Source organism: Calypte anna, chromosome 4A (genome assembly GCF_003957555.1).
Source record: "Calypte anna isolate BGI_N300 chromosome 4A, bCalAnn1_v1.p, whole genome shotgun sequence".
Classification (NCBI taxonomy): Eukaryota; Metazoa; Chordata; class Aves; order Apodiformes; family Trochilidae; genus Calypte; species Calypte anna.
Window position 1 is genome coordinate 14,655,315 of NC_044248.1, and position 20,468 is coordinate 14,675,782.

General features: G+C 42.4%; 1 protein-coding gene across 6 annotated transcripts in view; it reads left to right on the forward strand.

Moving 5' to 3' along the window:
* LIMCH1 (LIM and calponin homology domains 1) overlaps positions 1-20,468 on the forward strand; it is a 175,447-nt gene that overhangs the window by 133,992 nt on the left and 20,987 nt on the right. For 5 of the 6 annotated variants that reach the window (XM_030449481.1, XM_030449486.1, XM_030449484.1 and 2 more), the window contains 5 exons: positions 1,651-1,777; positions 4,488-4,642; positions 5,069-5,468; positions 8,479-8,700; positions 18,426-18,510. In XM_030449481.1, the coding sequence (XP_030305341.1) occupies positions 1,651-1,777; positions 4,488-4,642; positions 5,069-5,468; positions 8,479-8,700; positions 18,426-18,510 (989 nt within the window). The remainder of the gene's footprint in view (positions 1-1,650; positions 1,778-4,487; positions 4,643-5,068; positions 5,469-8,478; positions 8,701-18,425; positions 18,511-20,468) is intronic. The other variant, XM_030449482.1, reaches the window with a different exon arrangement.

A 20,468-nucleotide genomic window follows, 5' to 3' on the forward strand; every position in this document is an offset into this window, starting at 1 on the left:
CCCACAGAGAATCCCAAATTAGCATACCCCTCAGCACTCTGATTAGAATCATAGAATAATTTGGGTTGGAAGGGAACTCCAAAGGTCATCCAGTCCAACACCCCTGCAGTAAGCAGGGACACCCTCAACTAGATCAGGTTGCTCAGAGCCTCATCAAGCCTCACCTTGAATATCTCCAGGGATGAGGCCTCAACTACCTGCCTGGGCAACCTGTTCCATTTTTCTACTACCTTCATGGTAAAGAACTTTTTCCTGACTTGCAGTCTGAATCTACTGTTCTCTAATTTATAACCATTGCCCCTCATCCTGTCACTACAAGCCCTTATAAACAGTCCCTCTCCAGCATTCCTGAAGGACCCCTTTGGGTACTGGAGGGTCATTATTAGGTCTCCTTGGAGCCTTCTTTTCTCCAGGCTGAAGAGCCCCAGCTCCCTCAGCCTGTAAGGGTTAAAGTGTGGCAATAAAGGATTGAAGCATGGTAATAAGCTAACCTCACTTTTCATGCTTAAAGGCAATAGGATGTGTGTTCTCTCCTTCATTTCTGAATAAATACCTACTAATAGGATGGGATCTGTGCATGGCCTTTTCCATCCACTGTCCAGACCTTTCAGTTTTCCCTAGAGAGTGGTTCATTCCCATCTCTGCTTGCCTGAATACAAATGCTGGCTGAATACCTATATGCACAGCTTTTTCTTTCCATTCACTTTGATTACTGTGGACACAGTTGGCTTCAATTTTATCTTCATTGGGTGCTTCTCCTGCTAGTTGGCTTGTGGGCTCACCTAGAGCTGTGGGTGATCATTTGAAGATTGCAGTGTAACCACCTCATGTGGAACTGCATGGCTTTTTTTTTTTTTTTTTTTTTTTAACTTTTAATTTGGCACAACTGAGGTCATGTTTACTAATAATAGTAGTGGGGGAGCAGTAAGTGCATTATCTTCATGTGAAGATGTTTATGTAATATGAATGTATAATATCAAACCATGACCTTTTTCCCCTTTAACTCTCCAAAGGTCAGGAACAGAAATAGAATGTGACACTGTTACAGAATAGAAACTGTTTTGTCCTAAATGTCAACTTTTCCGTGTTAGTTTAGCTGTATTAATAAGTTGGTGCTGATAGTATTGAGTTTCTCTGAGGCAGGGTGGGGAGAGGAGGAAGCAGCACGCTGTTTGTACTGCCTGTGCTTCTCTGGGTCAGGCTTTCCTCAGTTTTGGAGGAATAACATTTAGCCAGCCAAGCTGCACCCAATATACTTCTCAAGCCTCCCTTGTTTTGCACTGAAATTGAGACTTCTGACTGCAGTGTTAATTGGAGGGGTCTTGAAAACTCATTGGGAACAAATTTTGACAAAGTAAAATGTTCTGAACTCAGCTATTAAAGGAGGTTTAATGTTACTTGTGCTTCTTAGTGAGAGAAACTTGTTGGCAACTAAGAAAAACAAGAGTGAGTTGAGGAGTATTATACCTGAAGTACTGTATGGTAGCTGTATGGGTGTTAACAGGTCCTTCCAGGGGACTGCTGTTTTGGGGAGCTTCCTAACCATGCAGTATCTCATTCTGCTGTAGCACCCTCATGTGGCTCTAACAAGCTGAAGGAATACAAGCCTCTAAATAAAGCTGCACTACTTCTTATCCCCCCCTTGTTTAGGAGCATGAGCATGTTTGACATGAGATGTGAAGAAGAAGCTGTGACTCAGCCCCACAGCAAAGCTCGCCATGAGAAGCTGCAGAACATCAACAATCAGCTGAAAGAGGATGAGACCAGATGGCAAGATGTGAGTAGGCAACATTGTCTGCAGTGCTGGCACTGAGGCCAGCTAGCTAGGCAAAAAAAAATGCAACGTGTTAAATGAATTGCTGCTAAAGCCATAGAAGGCCCTCATTTGATGTAAGTTACAGAATACAAGGCCTTCTTATACCTCTGCATGTGCACCAGGTATTTTGCTTTTTAAAATGTCATTGAACTGTGATTAAGTAAAAATGGAAGCAGCTTCTAACTGCTGATTTATCTAACTTTTGTTATTGGTAAATGGCCAAAGGGACAAAATAGAACACTAAGCAGGATAGTGAATAAATAGGTTGGACTGGGATTTAATCAATTTACATAGATACGGAAAGTGCTAACATTTTCCATCTTGTCCAAGCAAACAAATTATGCTTCAAGTTAGCTACACCCTGCTTGGATTGCAAAGCCTTTCAAAGCCCTCTGTCCTCAGTGTGCTTTTGAGGCTGTCCTGGCTTTTGACATTCTTTTCAGCAGATTGGCAAGGACAGAAAAGTGTGATTTGCAGGTGAGTTAGTATCAAGACTTTTAGTATCAGTCCTGCGCATTCCTAAAGACTGTTTTTAAATAAGGAATTTGAGGTATTTTTTTTTATTAAGAAAAAAACCCAAAATGTAATCTTCAAGAAGCTAGTACAGTAATTTCCCACTGTAAGCACAGCCACTGTAAAAAATATCAGAGAGGTTTTTTGATAAAAAAATTCAAGGAAAAGTCAAAAAAAGAACAGTATATACAGCTAAGAAGTAGCATTTCATACTAAACAATGAAGGAGTTCAGCAGAGAGGCCTGTATGTGTGGGAAGACATAATTTCCCAGCAGAGATAAGAATTGAGTCCAAAGACATTCAAGAGGTTTGAGAACTCTCTGCTGCTGAACAGAAAATCCTCTAAAGGATCGATGAGCTAAAGTACAAAAGTTTTCCAGGCCCTCAGCACCTTTTACACAGAACTAAAAGTTCTGAAGAAGTACTAAAAATGCCCTTACTGGAATGTCCTTGGCAGCCAGAGGGCTTTATGGGCACGACATTGCATTCATGGTCAGATATTTTTTATATGCCCATGCTGTAAATTTGCCAACAATTAACAGTTTCATGGGGTTTTTTAATTGTTGTTTTTTTAAAGCATCAGAGCTGGAAAGGATAAACATGTCTGGTTTTTAATTGCAAAAAGCGGAGGAAACTTTATGTTATGAATTTTGCTAATGAAAAACTAATTTCCAAACAATAGGCAATAGTGGGAGTAGCTGAACAAAAAAAATTCATTTGGTAATTCAATGAGAATAATTAGTAACTGAAGAAAGTGAAAGCTCTGTACTTGAAAAAGGGGATTATGGACTGATATATGTAGGTCATGTGAAGAAATGCTTTAATGAGCATTCCCTTGAGTGTAATGTCAATAATTTGTGGGTTTAAGCTCAATTAAAAGTGACAAGGTTTGTTCCTGGTTTTAATAAAGTAAGTTATGCTTGCATTACCTTCTGCTGTTTACCAATAAACATGCAATTAAAATATTTGGAAAACCATGTAATTAATGAAATAGCCTTTGAGTTGAGTATGTGTACAGAATCTCTGGTTTTTATTAAAACCAGAATTTGTTAGAGTACATGAAATGTAATCTGTATACTATTCTCCTGATGTTGTAAAGTTAATGACAAATGTGCCCCTACAGTTTCATATGAAGTTATTTTTCTTTGTAGAAGTCCTGCAGAGGTTATTTTCTACATATAAAATTTTATGCCTTTACTTGTTCACTGCAAATAAATTTTTTTGCTTAGGAAACTTCTTTGCTATAATACTTTAACAAAGATCTTGTCTCTGTATGCTCCAGGACTTGTAAATTCATAATCAGAGCAAGATGCAAGGTGCCTGTAACAGGTATTTCCTGTGACTCTCAGGTATAGCATCAGGCTGGTTTTGGCAGAAAGATAAATAACCAGAATTGGTGAATCTTCTGGACAGCTTTGGGCAGGAAGATTCCAAAAAGAGTAAGATCATTACTTCAACAGGCACCTATCTATTTAGCTGGATACAAAACATAGGCTTTTTTCTCTGTTATGTCTTAGAGCAGTCAGGTGTAAGCTGCTTTAGTCCCTTGCCTGCGTTGCTCAGATCTGGATCCAAAATATTGGATGCCCGTGAGGAGAAATTTAAGTTTGCATGCCACACTGGATTTTCCAGTCAAAAAAACCCAAACCCCACTCATGGTTCAACCATGCTTGTGTGTAGTTGGCTCTTAGCATGGACAAAGTATGAGACTGTCATTTCTGCAAGGCAGACTGACAGTGCAGCTGTAGTTTATGGTGAAATGCCATCCCTTCCTCCAAAGAACTCCTTCCTCCCACATAGCTGATTATTAAATTCTTCACCAAACATAGTTTTTCTTCTTCATCTTCCGGGGAAATCAGGTTTTGTCCCTAAGGTTGGCCCAGGTGAAAAAATTGCCCTGACTGATCCTCTTGAGCCAAACTTCCTGTTGTTGATAGCTAGTGTTATCCTGCTGTTAGGAGAAAAATCAGGCAACATCTTAATTTAATGGTATAATTTGCTTTTCTCTTTAGAATAAACATTGCTATCTGCAGGTGATGGGAGCCCAGTCCCCAGCCAGGAACAAGCATTGCAAAGTGACTGGATGAGTTCATTGGTTTCTGTGGCCAATTTGTAGCTATTTGCAACTCTACATTCACGTGCCTTCCTTCTCTCACAGGACCTGGCTCGGTGGAAGAGTCGTCGAAGGAGTGCTTCACAGGATTTAATTAAAAAAGAAGCTGAGAGAAAGAAAATGGAAAGGCTGTTGTCTGGAGATGGAACGAGCGAGCGTAGAAAAAGCATCAAAACCTACCGAGAAATTGTGGAAGAGAAGTATGTTGTTTTATTCAATGTCTGAAAATGCTGTGTGCTCCTTATGTGATAAGTAACTTCAGACAGCCATGCTTGTGGGTCTGGCGTGAGGGAGAGAGAAGTCTGTTGATGGAGCAAAGGAAATGGTTTTAAAGTAGAGCAGGGTAGTTTTAGCTTAGATATTAGGAAGAAGCTCTTTACTGTGAGAGCGGTGAAACACTGGCACAGGTTGCCCAGAGAGGTGGTGAAGGCCCCATTCCTGGAGACATTCAAAGTCAGGCTTGACGTGGTCTAGTTAAAGATGTCCCTGCTCACTGCATGCAGGTTGGACTAGGTGATCTTTAGAGGTCCCTTCCAACCCAGTGCATTCTATGTTTCTATGAAGTAGGAGTGATCTCCAGCATTCATTTCAATGTGATGGTCTCTTTTGTGTTGTCTGCCTTGCAGAGAGAGAAGAGAGCGGGAGCTTCATGAGGCATACAAGAATGCAAAGTCACAGGAGGAGGCTGAGAGCATCCTCCAGCAGTACATTGAAAGATTCACTATCAGTGAAGCTGTCCTGGAGCGTCTGCAGATGCCAAAAATTCTGGAAAGAAGCCATTCGGTGGAGCCAAATTCGCAACTGAAAGACCCAAATCCTCTGAGATATTTAAGGCAACAGTCACTGCCTGCTCCAAAATTCACTGCCACCATTGAAGCAACCATTGTTCCCACCACTGAACTAGAGCCCAGCAGTTCGACGGGCCGCACATCTCCCAGCAAAAGCACCTCCAAGGCTGTGCCTATGCTGACACCCAAGCCTTACTCACAACCCAAAAATACACAGGAGGTTTTAAAGAACTTTAAGGTAGGATATGTTGTACTCCCCAGAGTCAATCAGGAGGCAAAGAGGTCCTTACAAAATCATCTGAATATATAGACTGCTAATGCAAATAGAGAAGAAAATGGTTGCAGCATTCTGATGTTACAAAACTCAGCTTTGTGTTGTGCTGCCCAGTCTAGTGGTCTCTCCTGGTTACCAGCCTTCTTAAAAGCTGATCTGTTCATATTGGAATATTTTTTACTGGTTATTTTTATTCAGGCTAAATCTCTTTAGGGAAAGTTATGGAATACACAAAGAGCTTAGATGAAAGCAGGACTGTCTAAAATAAGGAGCCAGCAATGATATTTGTGGACGAAGGGGACAGGAGAAAATATGGAAACTGGGATATGAAACCTGAGGAATATATCTTTGGAATGGGTGGGTGTGGCAAATGGGAGTAAGATGCTGAAGCAATTATGAAGAAAGAAAAGAACTGCAATGTGTTAGAGAGAACAAGCCAGAATAAGTCATGTTTGAAGAAATCTGCTTCTAACAGTGCCTGGACCAAAAGCAGAGCTTTCCCAAGTCTCACTCTAGCCTCTGTTGGCACTGTGAAGCCCACATGCACGAGTGCCCCAGCCTGTACAGTTCTGGTCCCCCTGTGCCTGCCATTGCTTTCTGCTACTCTGATAGTGGCACAGAGGGGCTTGGATCATGGATCTATGGGTTTTTTTTTTTCTTCCTTAGGGGACCAAGATCACCTTCAGGTTAATTCATATACACTTCACATACGTGGGTAGAAACTAACCCATGAATGTTTCCCCCCCACCAACCACCACTTAGAAGTCTGCCGAGGTCTCATTTGCTTGATGTGGAAGAATGTGATTTGTCTCAGCAGGAATCATTCTCCAGCACACATAGCTGTAGCATTATTTTCCCCTGAAACACTAGTCTGTCGATAATTCTTGGCTCTGGTGACAATGTGTTGACTTGCTTCAGATCAGAAGGAAAGGAATATGTTTGTTTAACTCTGCAGCCAGGGGATCTGTCCTGATCATTCAAACATTTGGTCTTCCTCCCTAATATAAATAGAGAAATGTTCTAGTCTAAACAGAGACACTAAAAACGGATGGTGTAGCCTGCCAGTGTTTTCCTGGCTTTTTTATTTTTGAGATCTTTCATGATCTTCCTCTCTAGCAGATAATCCAGAACACAATCCTAGAAGACTTAGGGTACAGTGTCTGCTCAGACTTGTGTTTGGAAATAAACCCTAGTACTGTGTTGAGTGGATGATGGCAGTGAGGAAAGTGCTTTTCATCTGAAAAGCAGTCAGTGGAACTGGTTGCTGAGCTGGGCTGTTTCTCCTCTGCCAGGGAGCTTACTGTATGAGGTGTAAGCTGCCTTCACCTCCCCATGTGTCTGTCAGGTTGGAGGATGCCCAAGGCCTTGGAGTATGGCCCCTTAGTTAATCAGCCTCAGACAGATCAGACCTCTGGATGCTCGTATGTAAGGAGTCAATGGGAGGAGTTAGTCCTCAACTTAGCACCGATGGCATTAATAAGTTGTGGTGCCAGTCCAACTGCATCCAAGCTATTTACTCAAGGAGTAAAGTACTGAAGATGAGTAAATGGTGAAATAAGGGGTGGGGAAGGGAGGATGAGATGGGAAGAACTTTGTTTTCTTAAGACTGTGTTTCAATTCAGTAAAGCACTTCTGACACTGGATGCATCAGTTTTCAATAACAGTTAAGTAAGTGAAAAGTTCCCATCGAATGGCTTACCTCTGAGCTTGGCTTCACATGTGTTTTTTGTTTATGCAATGCCTGTGGAGAAACCTAGAATTATTAGTCACTGTATCTATCCCAAATAGCTTCTCTAAGAAACTACTAATTTATGCCATTATTCTCTTAAAGTCCAGCAATTACCAGAGAAGAGTCTGTCCATACTGTTTTGCCAGGGAGGATCTCTGTGCACTGAGTAGCAAAGCTTTCCATCAAATATATATTTAAAACTCCTCTCTGCTGACAGGTCTATAAACATCTGTGCTGTAGCTGGGTGGGAACAATATGGTGTTACTGGTACCTGGTCTCCTGGTCTCTCTCCAGCTAGACACTCTTACAGTCAATGGTATATGAGTTCTTTGTAGCAAGACTTTATTCATGGATAAGTTTCCATATTCATGGATAAGGGCTTCTGCAAACAGCCCTCCAAACTGAAGGAAGTCTTTACATGCCACCTCCATTTAGAGCATAATTACAAAGTATTAAAGTCCTGACAGGACATTGTGTCAGTACAGAGGAGGAAGCTAGAGCCTGTTTTATATTTTCTTCCTTGATTAAGTGTTCCTTAGTGGGAATATGTGCTGGCCAAGGAGCTCGCTTGACCCTGAGAACAAGGTAGTTGAACTGTTTCTGCTCTCTCCTTTTCATGGAGACAGCATAAAATAATTTTCTGGGAAAGCAGCTATTTATTTTATTGCCTCATAGAGAACATGGAATGCCCAGGTTTTTATTCGCTGGTTCCTTGCTTCCCTGGTACGAAGAGTAAAAAAACAAGTGGATGAACTCTGCTGCTCCTGACCCTTCAAAGTTCACAGGACAGTGCTTCAGAATGCATGGTCTACTAATACTGTTTTGAGGTCGTTAGGTTACATGTGAGTTCATCAGTGTAATTAGTCGTGGAGAACCTGCTTGCCTCTTGCATGAGGAAATACAAAACCCAGTAGTTTTGGTCTAATTTTAACATAAATCTTTGTTGTTCTTTTAAAATCCATTGATCTATCATACACACAAAGGGTGTCTGTATACTACTGGGAGAAAGAAATATGGGAAACCAGGGAATACAGAAAAATTACTACCTTCTGTCTGTGCTGTGTTTATGACTCCCTTGTAATCATGTTTTCCTCTGTCTTGGCCAGCTGAATGAAGTGTGTGCTTGACTCTGTTCTTTACTGATAGCACAGACTGTGTTAACAACCATGTTATCATGTTCAAGTCTTAACTGCCTAAATTCCTTCGAATGCTAATTGCCTCAGTGTATTTCTCTGTGTTCTGCAGGTAGATGGAAAAGTCAGCATGAATGGAGAGAATTTCAACGGTGTGGAAGAGAAGGATAAGAAGTGTACAACAGTAATATTTACTCCTTCGCCAAGCAGATCTCTGAAATTTGATGGAGTAGCCAGAGGGGACAGGACCCCTGTAGAGTTGAAGAAGGACCCCCCAGGTGTTGAGCTCAGTTTACAGAGTCCTGCCACTCAGAGTGTGCACAAAGAGCCAACAGTAAGACCAACACAAACAAACCAGCCTTACTTTCTCTGCCAATTTTCTGTCTCATAATGTATTTAGTCACTAACTAATGAAACCTGAGTGCTTATATTTGCTCTATTTCAAGAGGGTGTGCCTGGACCAGGAATACCCACCCCTCCTACCCCAAATCCTTTGTAAATTAAAGGCTTCTTCCTTTGGGATATGAGTAGAGATATGCGAGGGGAAGATTCAAAAAACTTTTTGCAGCCAGCATCTCTTTTTTTCAGTTGTCATGCAGCTGGTAAATGTGCTTTAAATGCACTGGACCAGGGAGACAGACATCTACTCTGCATCCCAGCTATTGTGCAGATTTATTCAGCTCTCCTTATGTTAACTGATTAGATCAGCAACATAATTGGATTGTGTGAGACATTATAATTAGTCTCAGTTTTCAATTTTCAAAGAAGAAGATGTGGATGTGCTGGCAGTTTTGAGCATTCAGCTTTCGTTGCCCTCTCAGAAATATCAGAAAATGGATAAGCTATTGAAATGCTCGGAGGGACCAGTGTGCTTCTTAACTGCCTTATCAAAGAAATAAATTAATTTTATCTTTTCATCTTTCTCTCCCCCCTCCTCCCCAGAGAAAAAGGCAGGAATAAAACTAGAACATATCACAGCAGGAATCCAGATGCTACAAAACTGTAATAAAAGTAGATAGTAAAAACAAAACAAGTAAGGACCGGACTGCAAATACAACGTGTAAAAGGGTTGCAAACAAGTGGCAGGAGAGAGACTTCTCACTGTTCTTTTCTGTGTAACAACAAAGAGAATCTGAGAATCAAGAGATGTGGATACAATACTTGGAGTATGGTAGTTCTTTGCTTTCATCTCAGACTTCATCCAAGCATTGGGCAGATGGATAACAGGGAGCAGGCAGGGATCCATCCTGGGGAGTGATCATCATTCATTCATGCCAAAGAGGTTGTGTCTTACTCCCCTGCTTCATGCCAGTCACTTCCCTTCGACAACCAAGCCATGGAGTCAGCTGCAAGCATGGGAGCTGGGATGTGCCCTGAGTATGGGCTTGATCCTCTTAGAGGGAAGTGGTATAGGGTCAAAAGCAAATGATTTGCAGGAAAGCAGGCAGGGATAACAAAGCAGAGACTTCTGATATCAGAATGAATTAGCTGTAAGAGAGAAGCCAGATAAGCTTTGTGTCTGATATGGGAGAGCTGGTAATGAGAATGTTTAGAGGATAGAGAAGAGCCTCAGCTTGCTGTAAATTAGAAACACAATGGCAATCAGAATGGATGAAAGTTCTACTGTCTCCTTTTTTAAGATTTCCACAGTACAGCTGTGGAAGAGCTGGGAGGAAATTAAGCAACACAGCCACTCCTAGGGCTTGGGGGTGTTTTTATGTTTGATGCCTTCTCATCCTTCACTTTCTACAGCTCTAAGAAGGATGTGGCCAGCAAGTACAGATTTTTCTGTTTGTGGTTTCCACATCCAGTATCTTAGCCCTCATGAGGATATTGTCAAAGGAGGCAGGAGAGTTTGAATTCTCAGATTCCTTGTGACTGTGACATTTGCAGAACAGCTCCTGGTTAGTAAGCTTGGGTGCACTTAATGATGAAGCCCTCTAGAGGGAACGAGTGTGCAGCCTAATAGTGCTATTGATGGAGTTTCTCTGCTCTAAGGATTTTATATCACTAGCTTCGTGGTTTCATCAGTAATGTGACTGGGTAATGCAGATCATTATAATTACTCCTGATGCTTCAGCTTCAAGCATAGTTATGTGAGTCATGCACGTCAAGGGAGAGCAAAGAGAGGAGACAGATTTGCAGGAGCCTCCATCTTACATGGAGAAGCAAGAATGCACTGAGCATGATGGGGGGGAAGAAGAAGACCTGCTTGCAGCTGGAAGAGAATTTACCAGCCTAAGATAAGGTTCCAGGTTCTATTAATTCTAGATATTTGCTTTTCATTACCCAACTGCTTCATTTACTTTTCCAAGTTCCCCTTGTTAGACTAAGGCATGGGCAGTAATTTGTCTATTGAGCATATAGGAGTGCTCTGGTTCATGGATGGGAAGGGCTTAGATGTCAGGTTACAGAGATGGGGCATGGCACTGACTGCTTGCCTTCTTCACTGTGTGTGCTGAGGCACAGACCGTCACTGCTTCAGGCTTCTGGGTATAGATGCAGTCTGTCTGGGGCCTTATATGCAAGAATAGGGCAGCTACACTGAGCTCACTTTACTCGGCTTTCTCTGTATACCTATTTTGCTTCTGTCTCTGGACAACTAAAGCAGTGATGTCTGCCTGCATCAGCAGTCTTAAACTCCTCTTTGAAGGTACAGCCCTTCCTAGGAAGGTTGAGAATCTGACTTAGGAAAGAGAATATCCTCATGTTCTCATCCCACTCTTCAGAAAACATGGCCTCTGGCTGAGTAGGATGCTGAATAACCTAGTTGTCCCTGTGAGCTCTCCATAGTGGAAGAAGGGGTTTGCTTTTTGTTCTTGCAGGATGAGGCTTCCAAGCTACACATTCTTGGAATTAAGAAAGCCTTCTGAAGCTGCTGCTATATCACCTCCCACAAGGAGAAAGCAGGGTTATGTTTTTTGTCTGATGCTTATCCCTTCTGAGTTTTTAGGAGAGGAGGAGAAGATAACATAAACAGGGATAGAAAAGCAGCTGAGATGAAGAAGCAGAGCTGTCTGAATGGAAAAAACAACTACATTTCTATTGCCTGAAGAAAATTTACACAATTTGAATGCATGTTTTCAAAGCCTTTTCTACTTATTTTCACTGCCTTTATTTGCATACTTTTCTTTATTGACACTAAATAACTAAATAGTTCTTGCTAACTATGTCCGTCACAGGCTTTGAATAGGATCTGCAGGCACTAATTCCTCTGCCTGTTAAGAAATGCTGTTTCTAGGGTTTTGTGGTTGTTTCTTTGTTGGTTTTTTTTCCCTTCTAGTTGCTCTTGAGATTTGTTTTGGTTTTATACTTTAGTCGTTCATTTTCTGCCCTGAGTCTTATTTGTGAAGTATGTATTCCTTTCCATATATACATTACTTTTGGCCCTCCTGTCCACCCCTTCGGATTCTCTTCCTGTTCTTTGCATGCCTCTTCCTTCTCCTCCATCCCTCCTAGGGCTTTTCCCCTCCTGTTTCAGTTCAGTTGTCAAATGGACTGGTCCTGTCTTCTCTCTGTCTGGCAGGCTTTCCTTTGAAGCTTTGTAGCCCTGCTCTAAATCTGTCCTGCTGGCTTCAGGCGTTGCCTGCAATAGGGGAAGATGCTGTGCAGCTGTACTTCAGCAGCTCTTTTGGCTTCAAGTTTGGAAAATGGTTTAGTCAAGTTGCACCACTTGAAATGCTGATATGACTGAGGTTTTGAGGGAGCTAGAGAAGTGAAGGGCTCATTTCGTACGGGTGCAACCTCATTGCCAGCTGTCTTTTTGACAGAGAACACCATCGCTATGTGAGTCAGAAAATGACTGGCAATCAGAGACTGACTGGGAAATCTATGTAACTCCTGCCTAAATCTACTAGGAAATGAGCTGCAAAAAGCTGCCACAGGTGGGAAGGATGCTAAAGAAAAATACTTTCAAGGAACTATATTTATGTCTGTAGTGTATAGGTAGACTACTTAGATTTTGGTGGGGGTATTTTATCAGACACTTACCTTTACTTAAAGTAGCTTATCAAATTTAGTCTTTGATTTAAGACTAGGAGGAATATGTTTGGCCTGCAAGCAGGCCACATATCCCACTAGTATTTGTTGAGCATTTTGCTGCTTAGAGAGGCAGTAGCTGAAGCACACCTGTTATTGTTGAAAAAACTGTGGCAAAGCCCCAAAGACTGATGGGTCCATCAGCAGCAATGCCAGCAATAATGTGAAAATTGTCTCCTCATCCCATCTCACCAGTCAGCCATTAAGTTGTGTTTGCTTTCCATTATACAGAACAGTTGAGTGCTTTACAAATTCTGAGATGTGTCCTCTAGCTCTTCGAATCAGAAGTTGGTGAAATAGATGGTTTGTTTGAAAACAGTACTTGTGCAGATTTCAGTGTAGGAGGATCAGTTTGTTAGTGAGTAACATCAGGATTTTAACCCATCTTTGTGTGAGCGTTTAGAATTTGCTTGTTACTGCTCTAGTTTTAACTTTGCTCTGATTAGCTGAATGAAAAACAGATATAAACAGCAATTTTAAAAAGATCAGGGCGGGGTGGTGATGGTGAGGAGAGATTTTGACTTTCTTTTAATTTTTCACTAGCTAGCTTAAGCTTGTCCTTTTCTACTCACAACATGCTTGGCACAAAAGAGACCTTTTTTTAATATCCAAGTAACACTTTCCTTCATCTTCAAAAATCAACTGATTGAACCAAGATTAAAGTATAAGCTTTCTTGTGGTTGAGGATTGTTGGCCAAGCTACAGGAGAGTGGGGTTGGAAAACCTTAGTTTTTACATATCTGGTAGGACAGGTTTGGGTTTTTTTAATTTGTTACAAGAAACACTTGTAGAATAAGTATGACTACTCCAGATTTACAACTTTGCCTTGAACCATACATGGGAAGTTACATGAGGGCTGGACTACCTGAAGGAAAAAAGGTTTAGGATGAGAAGTGATAGCAGCAAAGCTTCAAATGCAGCTGTAAGGGAACTCTGCTCAAGATATGGCTAAGAATCTAGAGTCTGTGCTAGAGTCTGTGTCTCCTGTCCTCCAGACTTCTATATGCTTTTAAGTGTCAGTGAGTGATGGGAGCTTATGTTACATCCCAGGTGAGCAGTTAGAACTCTAGAACAATTACCAGCAACAGCACTTAACACTGTTTCTTGTGACACTTGCAAGGCTTCTCTGTCAATTACCTTTCAGCCTTCATCTCTGGTTGTAATTTCTGGCCTGAGTGTAGCATTATATAGCTGCCAGATGAGGCAGATGTCTTAACGTGTCAGAGCAGTGTTCTGGCTGCAGTACTATACTGGCACAGCATGCAAGGAACTTGGCTTTGGCAGCCCAATGTCAACCACCATAACCACTCACAAAGAAAAAACACTAGCTTTGATGAGGAAATCATCATATGGAGATTTTAAGGTCAACGATCTGTGTACAGTTTCAACCACAGAAGTCTGAAAGATGTGTCAGGCAATTTCTATGTATGGCTATTGATACTGCAACCAATTTCATTCCTAAATAATTTTACAGAAATTAAACTGTTTTTCTAACCTGATTCTTCCTGAAATCTCTGCATTCTCATTGATTCCAGACAGCTTGTTTTGTCATGTTTTAATTGAAAATACAGTAAAAATATTTCACATGATTTTGTGTACAAGTAGTGTTAACTGACCTATGTTTTGATTTAATTTACAATAAGGGTTAATAAAGTTCTACTGTAACTTCCTTTGGAGTTTGAATTCTTGTAGTAGTTCTGATGTTTGGTGTTGTAGGAGTTCCCAGTTACTGTATTTTTAGGATTTTATAAGGATGCCACAGGAATAGGTAACGTGGCTCTTTGTGGCTTATACAGTCTTAATTAAATAATTATCTGGATGGATATCCTAGGTTATGGATAAAAGTCCTGTCTTCCACAAGCTGAAGTAATTTATTTTCATGCCTAATAGGTGTTTGGTAATATGATATAGTCAGTTGTGCTTGTGTCTGCTAAATGGATACCCTGCTTAGCAGAACTGAGATGGTTCTTTGTTCTCTGTTACTGATGCTCATAACTGCAAATGCAACCACAATATAGAACTTTCCATCATGGACCAGGGCTTCTAAATCCTATATGGGGAAGCTCACTTTAACTCCTGGGTAGCTAGATGCATGAGACTATAAAAAGAACAGTCCTGGTAGAAAGTATTCTTCAGTTTTCAGGAGTTAACAAGACAGAGCCTTTGCCCCAGCCTGGGCAGAGATAACTACAGCCTCTTCACAGCAGGGCTGTGTGACCTTCCTTTGTAGGGACCTGCAGCAGAGCCAGCATATGAACTGGCCCTGTGGCCCTGCAGAATGTCACCTCAGTCCACACACAGACATGTGGCTGCAGGGGGGTGCTGCTGAGAGGGTGTGTGGGTCCTTCACCCAAAGCATGATGACACCTCAGAAATGTCACCCACCAAGTTGTTAGGTTCTTTTGGTGTCCGTGACAAAATATGATGCCTGCATGCCTTCTTCATATTCAATGAAAACATCATCACTTTATTATAAAATATTTACGAAATGGGAATGATGACAGCCTGTGGTAGAAAAGACATTTTATTGGCTGTATCAGTACAGGGTTTTTTTAATGTATCAAAAACCTGTGGATAAAATACTAGCCAGTGTTACATTCCTTGGTATTATAAATAGAATTAGATATACTGGGAATGGCAGAGTTCCCCAGTGAAGCTGACTTAATTTTGTTATAAATTACTTACTAATCAGTTTTATATTTTTAGCTTTATGTCACTAGCATTTAATTGCTTGGCAGAGTTTGGAGGAAGAGTCAAGTCTCATGAGCAGGAACAAAAATTCTGCAGCATGCCATTGCAAAATTCAATATTACTGTAGCAAGTAGTAGCTCTTTTTTTTTTAATTCCTTTTAGAAAGAATATATATAAATAACATCTATGTCTATACCTGGTTCAAGCTTCTGAATATAGGTTATGGGTAGGTTTAGTTACTGCACTTGTGCAGGATAGCTACATGAGACACATCATGTTTAGGTTCCTGAGGTAACTAGATCCAAAGGTGACAGAAGTGCACTCACTGAGCTTTTAAAACTCTCTGAGAGGCCAGTGTGGCTCTGTTCTTCCCCCAGCTCCAGCTGCCATTGGCACTTGATTTTCCTGAGTCTAACACTTGTTTTAGTTGGTCCTGGTTTATCATTGTTTGTAGCTTTACAGCCTCTGAGGTTGAAATTAAAGCTGACATTTTGTTGGCTTTGTTTGGTTGGGGTTTTTTAATTTTGCCATTTGGACAATTGCTTTTTGCAAGTGGAGAGTGAGTTCCATTGCCTTATAAAAATAATAATATTACATTATATATATATACATAATAATAACATTAATAATGGAAATTTACAACAATGTCTGTAGAAGGACTTTGGAGTCATGGGTAGGATTGTTGGGTGGGTGCCTCTTTCTTTTCCACATAAAAGCTACCTGACTGCCCTGACCTCTCGACAATAGCCATTTGTTTAGGTTTATCAGAGGTTTGTAGGTTGTAGATTGACAGAATGATTCAGGTTGCAGGTCTCTATCTGAGGCTTCTGCTCGAAGGATTAGGCATTAGATCAGGCCAGGTTCTGCAGAGCTTGATCACTTGAATCTTGAGAACCTCTGAGGATGAAGATGGCACAAACTATCTGGACAGCCTGTTACTCTGGCTGTCCTCATGAACATAAGTATTTCTGTATTGAGCAAGGTTGGGAAATGGTTCCAGTAGCTTCTCTCCTGTCTGCTGTCATGTCAGGAGCCAGAACTGAGGCAGGAGGAAACATTTTTCTTATTTGCAGCGTTTTTCTGCTGGGGCTTTCAGTAAGAAAGCTCTCACTGAAACACAGGCTGGCATCCAGGTGGGCTGGGGAAGGGAAGGGTGGGTTGTATGGGAGAAAACAGCAACAGAATGGCAAGGAGCAGATCTGCTGGGGCACAAGACTTGCAGTCTTTTTCCAGCATTTTTCTGGAGCCTACTTTTTAGCCCGTGCCTCATCTCCAGTAACCATCCCTCCCTTTGCATGTGACACATAGAGGGGGAGCTCCATGCCTTGTTTGCTCTCGAATTGGGTGTCCTCACAGGTGGACTTGCCAGAGAGGATGTCCTTAAACTTTCCATGCAGTCTTTTTGGAATTTGTATTTCACCCCTGCCTCATCCATTTTGAGAACTTTTGGGCAGGAGGGGGGGGCAAAGAAGAGTAACAAAGCTGGTGAAGGGTCTCAAGCACAAGTCTTATGAGAAGAAGCTGAGGGAATCAGAGGCTTCCTCACTCCTTATAACTGCCTGAGAGGAGGTTGTAACAGGGCAGGGGTTAGTCTCTACTTTTTGGTGTTTTTTTCCCAAGTAACAAGCAATAGAACAAGAGGAAATTGCCTCATTGCACCAGGGGAGGTTTAGCTTGGATATTAGGAAAAATTTACTCCCTCAAAAGGTTGTCATTGGAACAGGCTGCCCAGGGAAGTGGTGGAGTCACTGTCTCCAGGGATATTAAGATGTGTGGATGTAGCATTAGTGGCATGGTTGGTGGACTAGGCAGTGTTAGGTTCATGGCTGGACTCAATGATCATACAGATCTTTTCTGACCTGAATGATTCTGTGTGTCCCTAGGCCTTGCTTGGAGCAGAGGGTTCAGTCAGACAAGGTGAGGGTGCAGGGGAAGCACTGGGTAGTGAGGAGGATGGCGAGCAGCCAAGCCCAGCAGGCATGGGAGGAGACTTGCTGCCACTTCCAGAGGCTCATGGCAGTGGCCTGGCGCCTGTCCTACTGCGAGGTGGCGGCACAGCCCTTGGCAGCTGGCAGCTCCTTGTGTTGTTCCTGGCACTGCCCACTGGGCTTGCTTGGGCCACTGCCTCTGGCCATGGCCCCATACCAAACCCCACCTTTTCCTTGCAGGGCATCTTCCCAGACACATTCCCTATCCCTCTCTGGAGCAAGCCTCCCACCAGAAAGGAGAAGGCAAAGGTTCCTAAGCCCTACTAAAAGCTTTCTAGAGGTGTTGGTGTCCTGTTGGCACTGCCAGCAGACATCCCCGGTGACTGAACTGTGAGAGTCCAGGTCTGCTCTTCATGGGACATGGGCAGATGAGGGGCCATAGGTTCATATGTGTCTGCGGGGATAGGAAACAGGATCCATGCAGAAGGTGGAGGTCTGGCTCCTGCCCCCAGAGAAGAGGAAGTTTCATCAGATTTCCTCCTGTGCAGCTGCTTGTAAGATGGAGGGGTGGCAGAAGAACAGGAAAGCAAGTCTACAATAGACTCATCCTGAAATAGATTACTTCTTATTTCTAAAAATAGTCTGCTTTTATATTTTCCTCTCTTGAGTGTGCCATTTTCTAGATCTTCCATGCATTAGAAGCACTGTGCAGTGGCCAGTTGGTTTGCCTACTAGGAAAGCGGAGGTGAAGTTGAAGCTGCTAAACAGATCAGCTTGAAATGCTACCTTTTTTTGACAGTGTGGTTTTAGCTCTGCAACAGCCTTGTCCTAGGTCAGGAAGCTGGCTTTTTGAAGGGATTTGGATTATTGGCTCGATACAGGCTCATCATATTTTTTCAGTCCTCACTTAATAGTATTTCAAATATTTCATTACCTTTAATACTGACTCTGGCTTTTCCCTTCAGATAACAGATTGTTTAGACAACCGTGAAATAAAGGAAGTATTTAATTACTTTGCCACTTTTCAAACCCTGCTACGTGCTGTGTATTCACTAATGCATACGTTTTTGTGTTATGCTGGAAAAGGAAACTAGGGGTGAAATGTGTGCTTATCTCTAGCTAACACAATCCAAGATATCCTACAATCTTAAAAGCTTATAGGAGCTATTCCAACCCCAGTGCATATTGGTTGATGATGAGCTGTTTGAAAAGGATATTAAAGCCCAGAGATTCAACACCCAAGCAGCATAATGAAACGTATTCCCCAGCTCCCTGCTGAGCTCTACTAAACCAGACTGGTTCATACATATTTCAAAGCAGCATCAAGTACTGCCTTGAGGAATTAACACATACTTCTTTTTCCACTGTACTCACTGTGTTTCTGCTGTCTCATTCCCTGCAGGCCTCCCCTCTGGAAGCAGCCACCAACCCCAGCCAGCAGGCTGAGGCCAGCCCAGGCAGCGTGGGACCTGACGGCCCAGTCCCAGGTAGGGTGATGCTGCTGCTGCTGCCCTCACCCCTGCCCTCACCCACCCTGCAGCAGGGCTACAAGCAGTGCATCTGCAGTGGTATCAGGAGGGTTTGTTAGAAAACAGAGAAGACATCAGAAATATCAGCATGAGGAATTTTTTTACTGTTAAGAATAATCATTCACTCCAACAACATCCCAAGGGATGTGGTGGAGTCCCCACAGCTGGAGGTTTTCGAGGTGCGACTGAACAGAGTGCAAGTCAATGTCCTCCAGGCTCTCCTTCCCACAAACCTGGGACTGGGTGATCTTTTGAGGTCCTTTCCAGCCTGGGCTGTTCTGTTGTTCTGTGGTTGAAATGACACACCATTTTGCTCGGGATGAGAGCTGTCTGCTGGTTCTTTGCCATTTGTGTATGTGAAAAGCTGGTGCCGCAGGTGTTCTGTCACCAGCAAGCAGTCAGGACAGAAACTGTCAGTCAGTAACTGCTTCTGCTTGACCCTTTCCCCCCCTCCCAAGACATTAAGAATTGGGAAGGAGAATAGGAAGTGTTTCTTCAGTCCTTGTAGGGGCTTTCAATGGACAATACAGTGCACACTCCTGATTTTCTGTTTTAAGGCCTTTATGCGTGGTTCACAATCTGTGAAAATGAATTTGCTGTTAAAAATTGAAGCTGTTTTCCTCAAAAGGGTGTTTCTGAAACATTACCTTTAAATAGGCATTTTGTCTGCTGCCTGTTATCACAATAAGTCTTTTTTTGCTGTTAATTTTTTTAAGTGGGTCTGTCAAAGTTCAGTTTGGTATCAGTAAGTAAAAAGCACTGTGTGAAGTAGGTATTTAAATGTGATTTCTGGCAGTAATTAGTATATAAACATAATGTTCCCATTTGTTGAGGATAAATGGGAATTAAATAATTGAGCTTTGCCCTCAAACATTAGTGGGATACTGTTCCCCCAAGATTAGAAGCATATCCAGCCTTTTCTTGATGTGGTGCAAGACTGTGAAGCACATGAAGGGTTAGCAAGGGCTCATTAGCCACCTAAATTACTTTGGCTCACAGATGCCAAAGCACAGAGGTTAACAATCTTGAATTGCATCTGGCAAGTAATGTAGAAACTGCAGTGTTGTGGTGAACCAACAAAATTCTCCTCTCAAGAGTCAACAGTAATGAGCTGGTGGTATTTGGCTACGAGTCACAAAGCCACCTTGGCTCCACACTCACAAGGCTCCACACATGTGAGAAATTATAAACTTTCAAGTATGGAGAGTGAAAGTTAATATTGCCTGGTAAGGAAAGCTGGGGTAGCATTGCAAAAATTGAAATGGTAAAGGAACATGGGTTTAAATTATGTCTGCTTTGGAGGGGTAGATGTGATCCAAACAATGTGACCTTCTTGGAGAATAAGACACCTCCCCTGCTGTTCAGTACAAGCCAGATAGTTCTGTGCTGTGATCTCCAGACCACTAATGGTGTGGGAACTGCTCCCAAGTGGTGTGCACCTGCCTGGCAGCAGCAGCAGCTCTTGTCTTTGCTTCTGTGCAGGTTCTTAGTGGAGCCTTGTGGTGCATCTCTTTCTCAGCTCACTCCCCTAGCCTCTCAAAAAGGAACATTCACTGTGGTTGGAGAGGAGACAGAATCTGAAGCTGAGATTCTCCTATGGGAAGTTAGGGAGATGTCTGGGTGCCTGCACATTGCCTGGAGTGCTGGAAACTGCTCTGCTTCCATGAGTGGTACCAGCTGACAGGATTTCAGCTGTTACAGTCCTCAGCTGTAGGCCTGGGTGGTTCTGGTCACTTCTGTAAACCAGCATCAACTGGGTTATTCCAGTCCAAGGCTTCTTGTTAGTACCATTGTTTGGTGTCTGATGCATGACTGATGTTGCTTGGTGGAAACAGGCAAGCTGGAATATCCTGTGCTGACAGTGAGAACATGTCAGTTGTGTTCTGGCTACTTGTCTGGGTAGCATCTTAGCATAG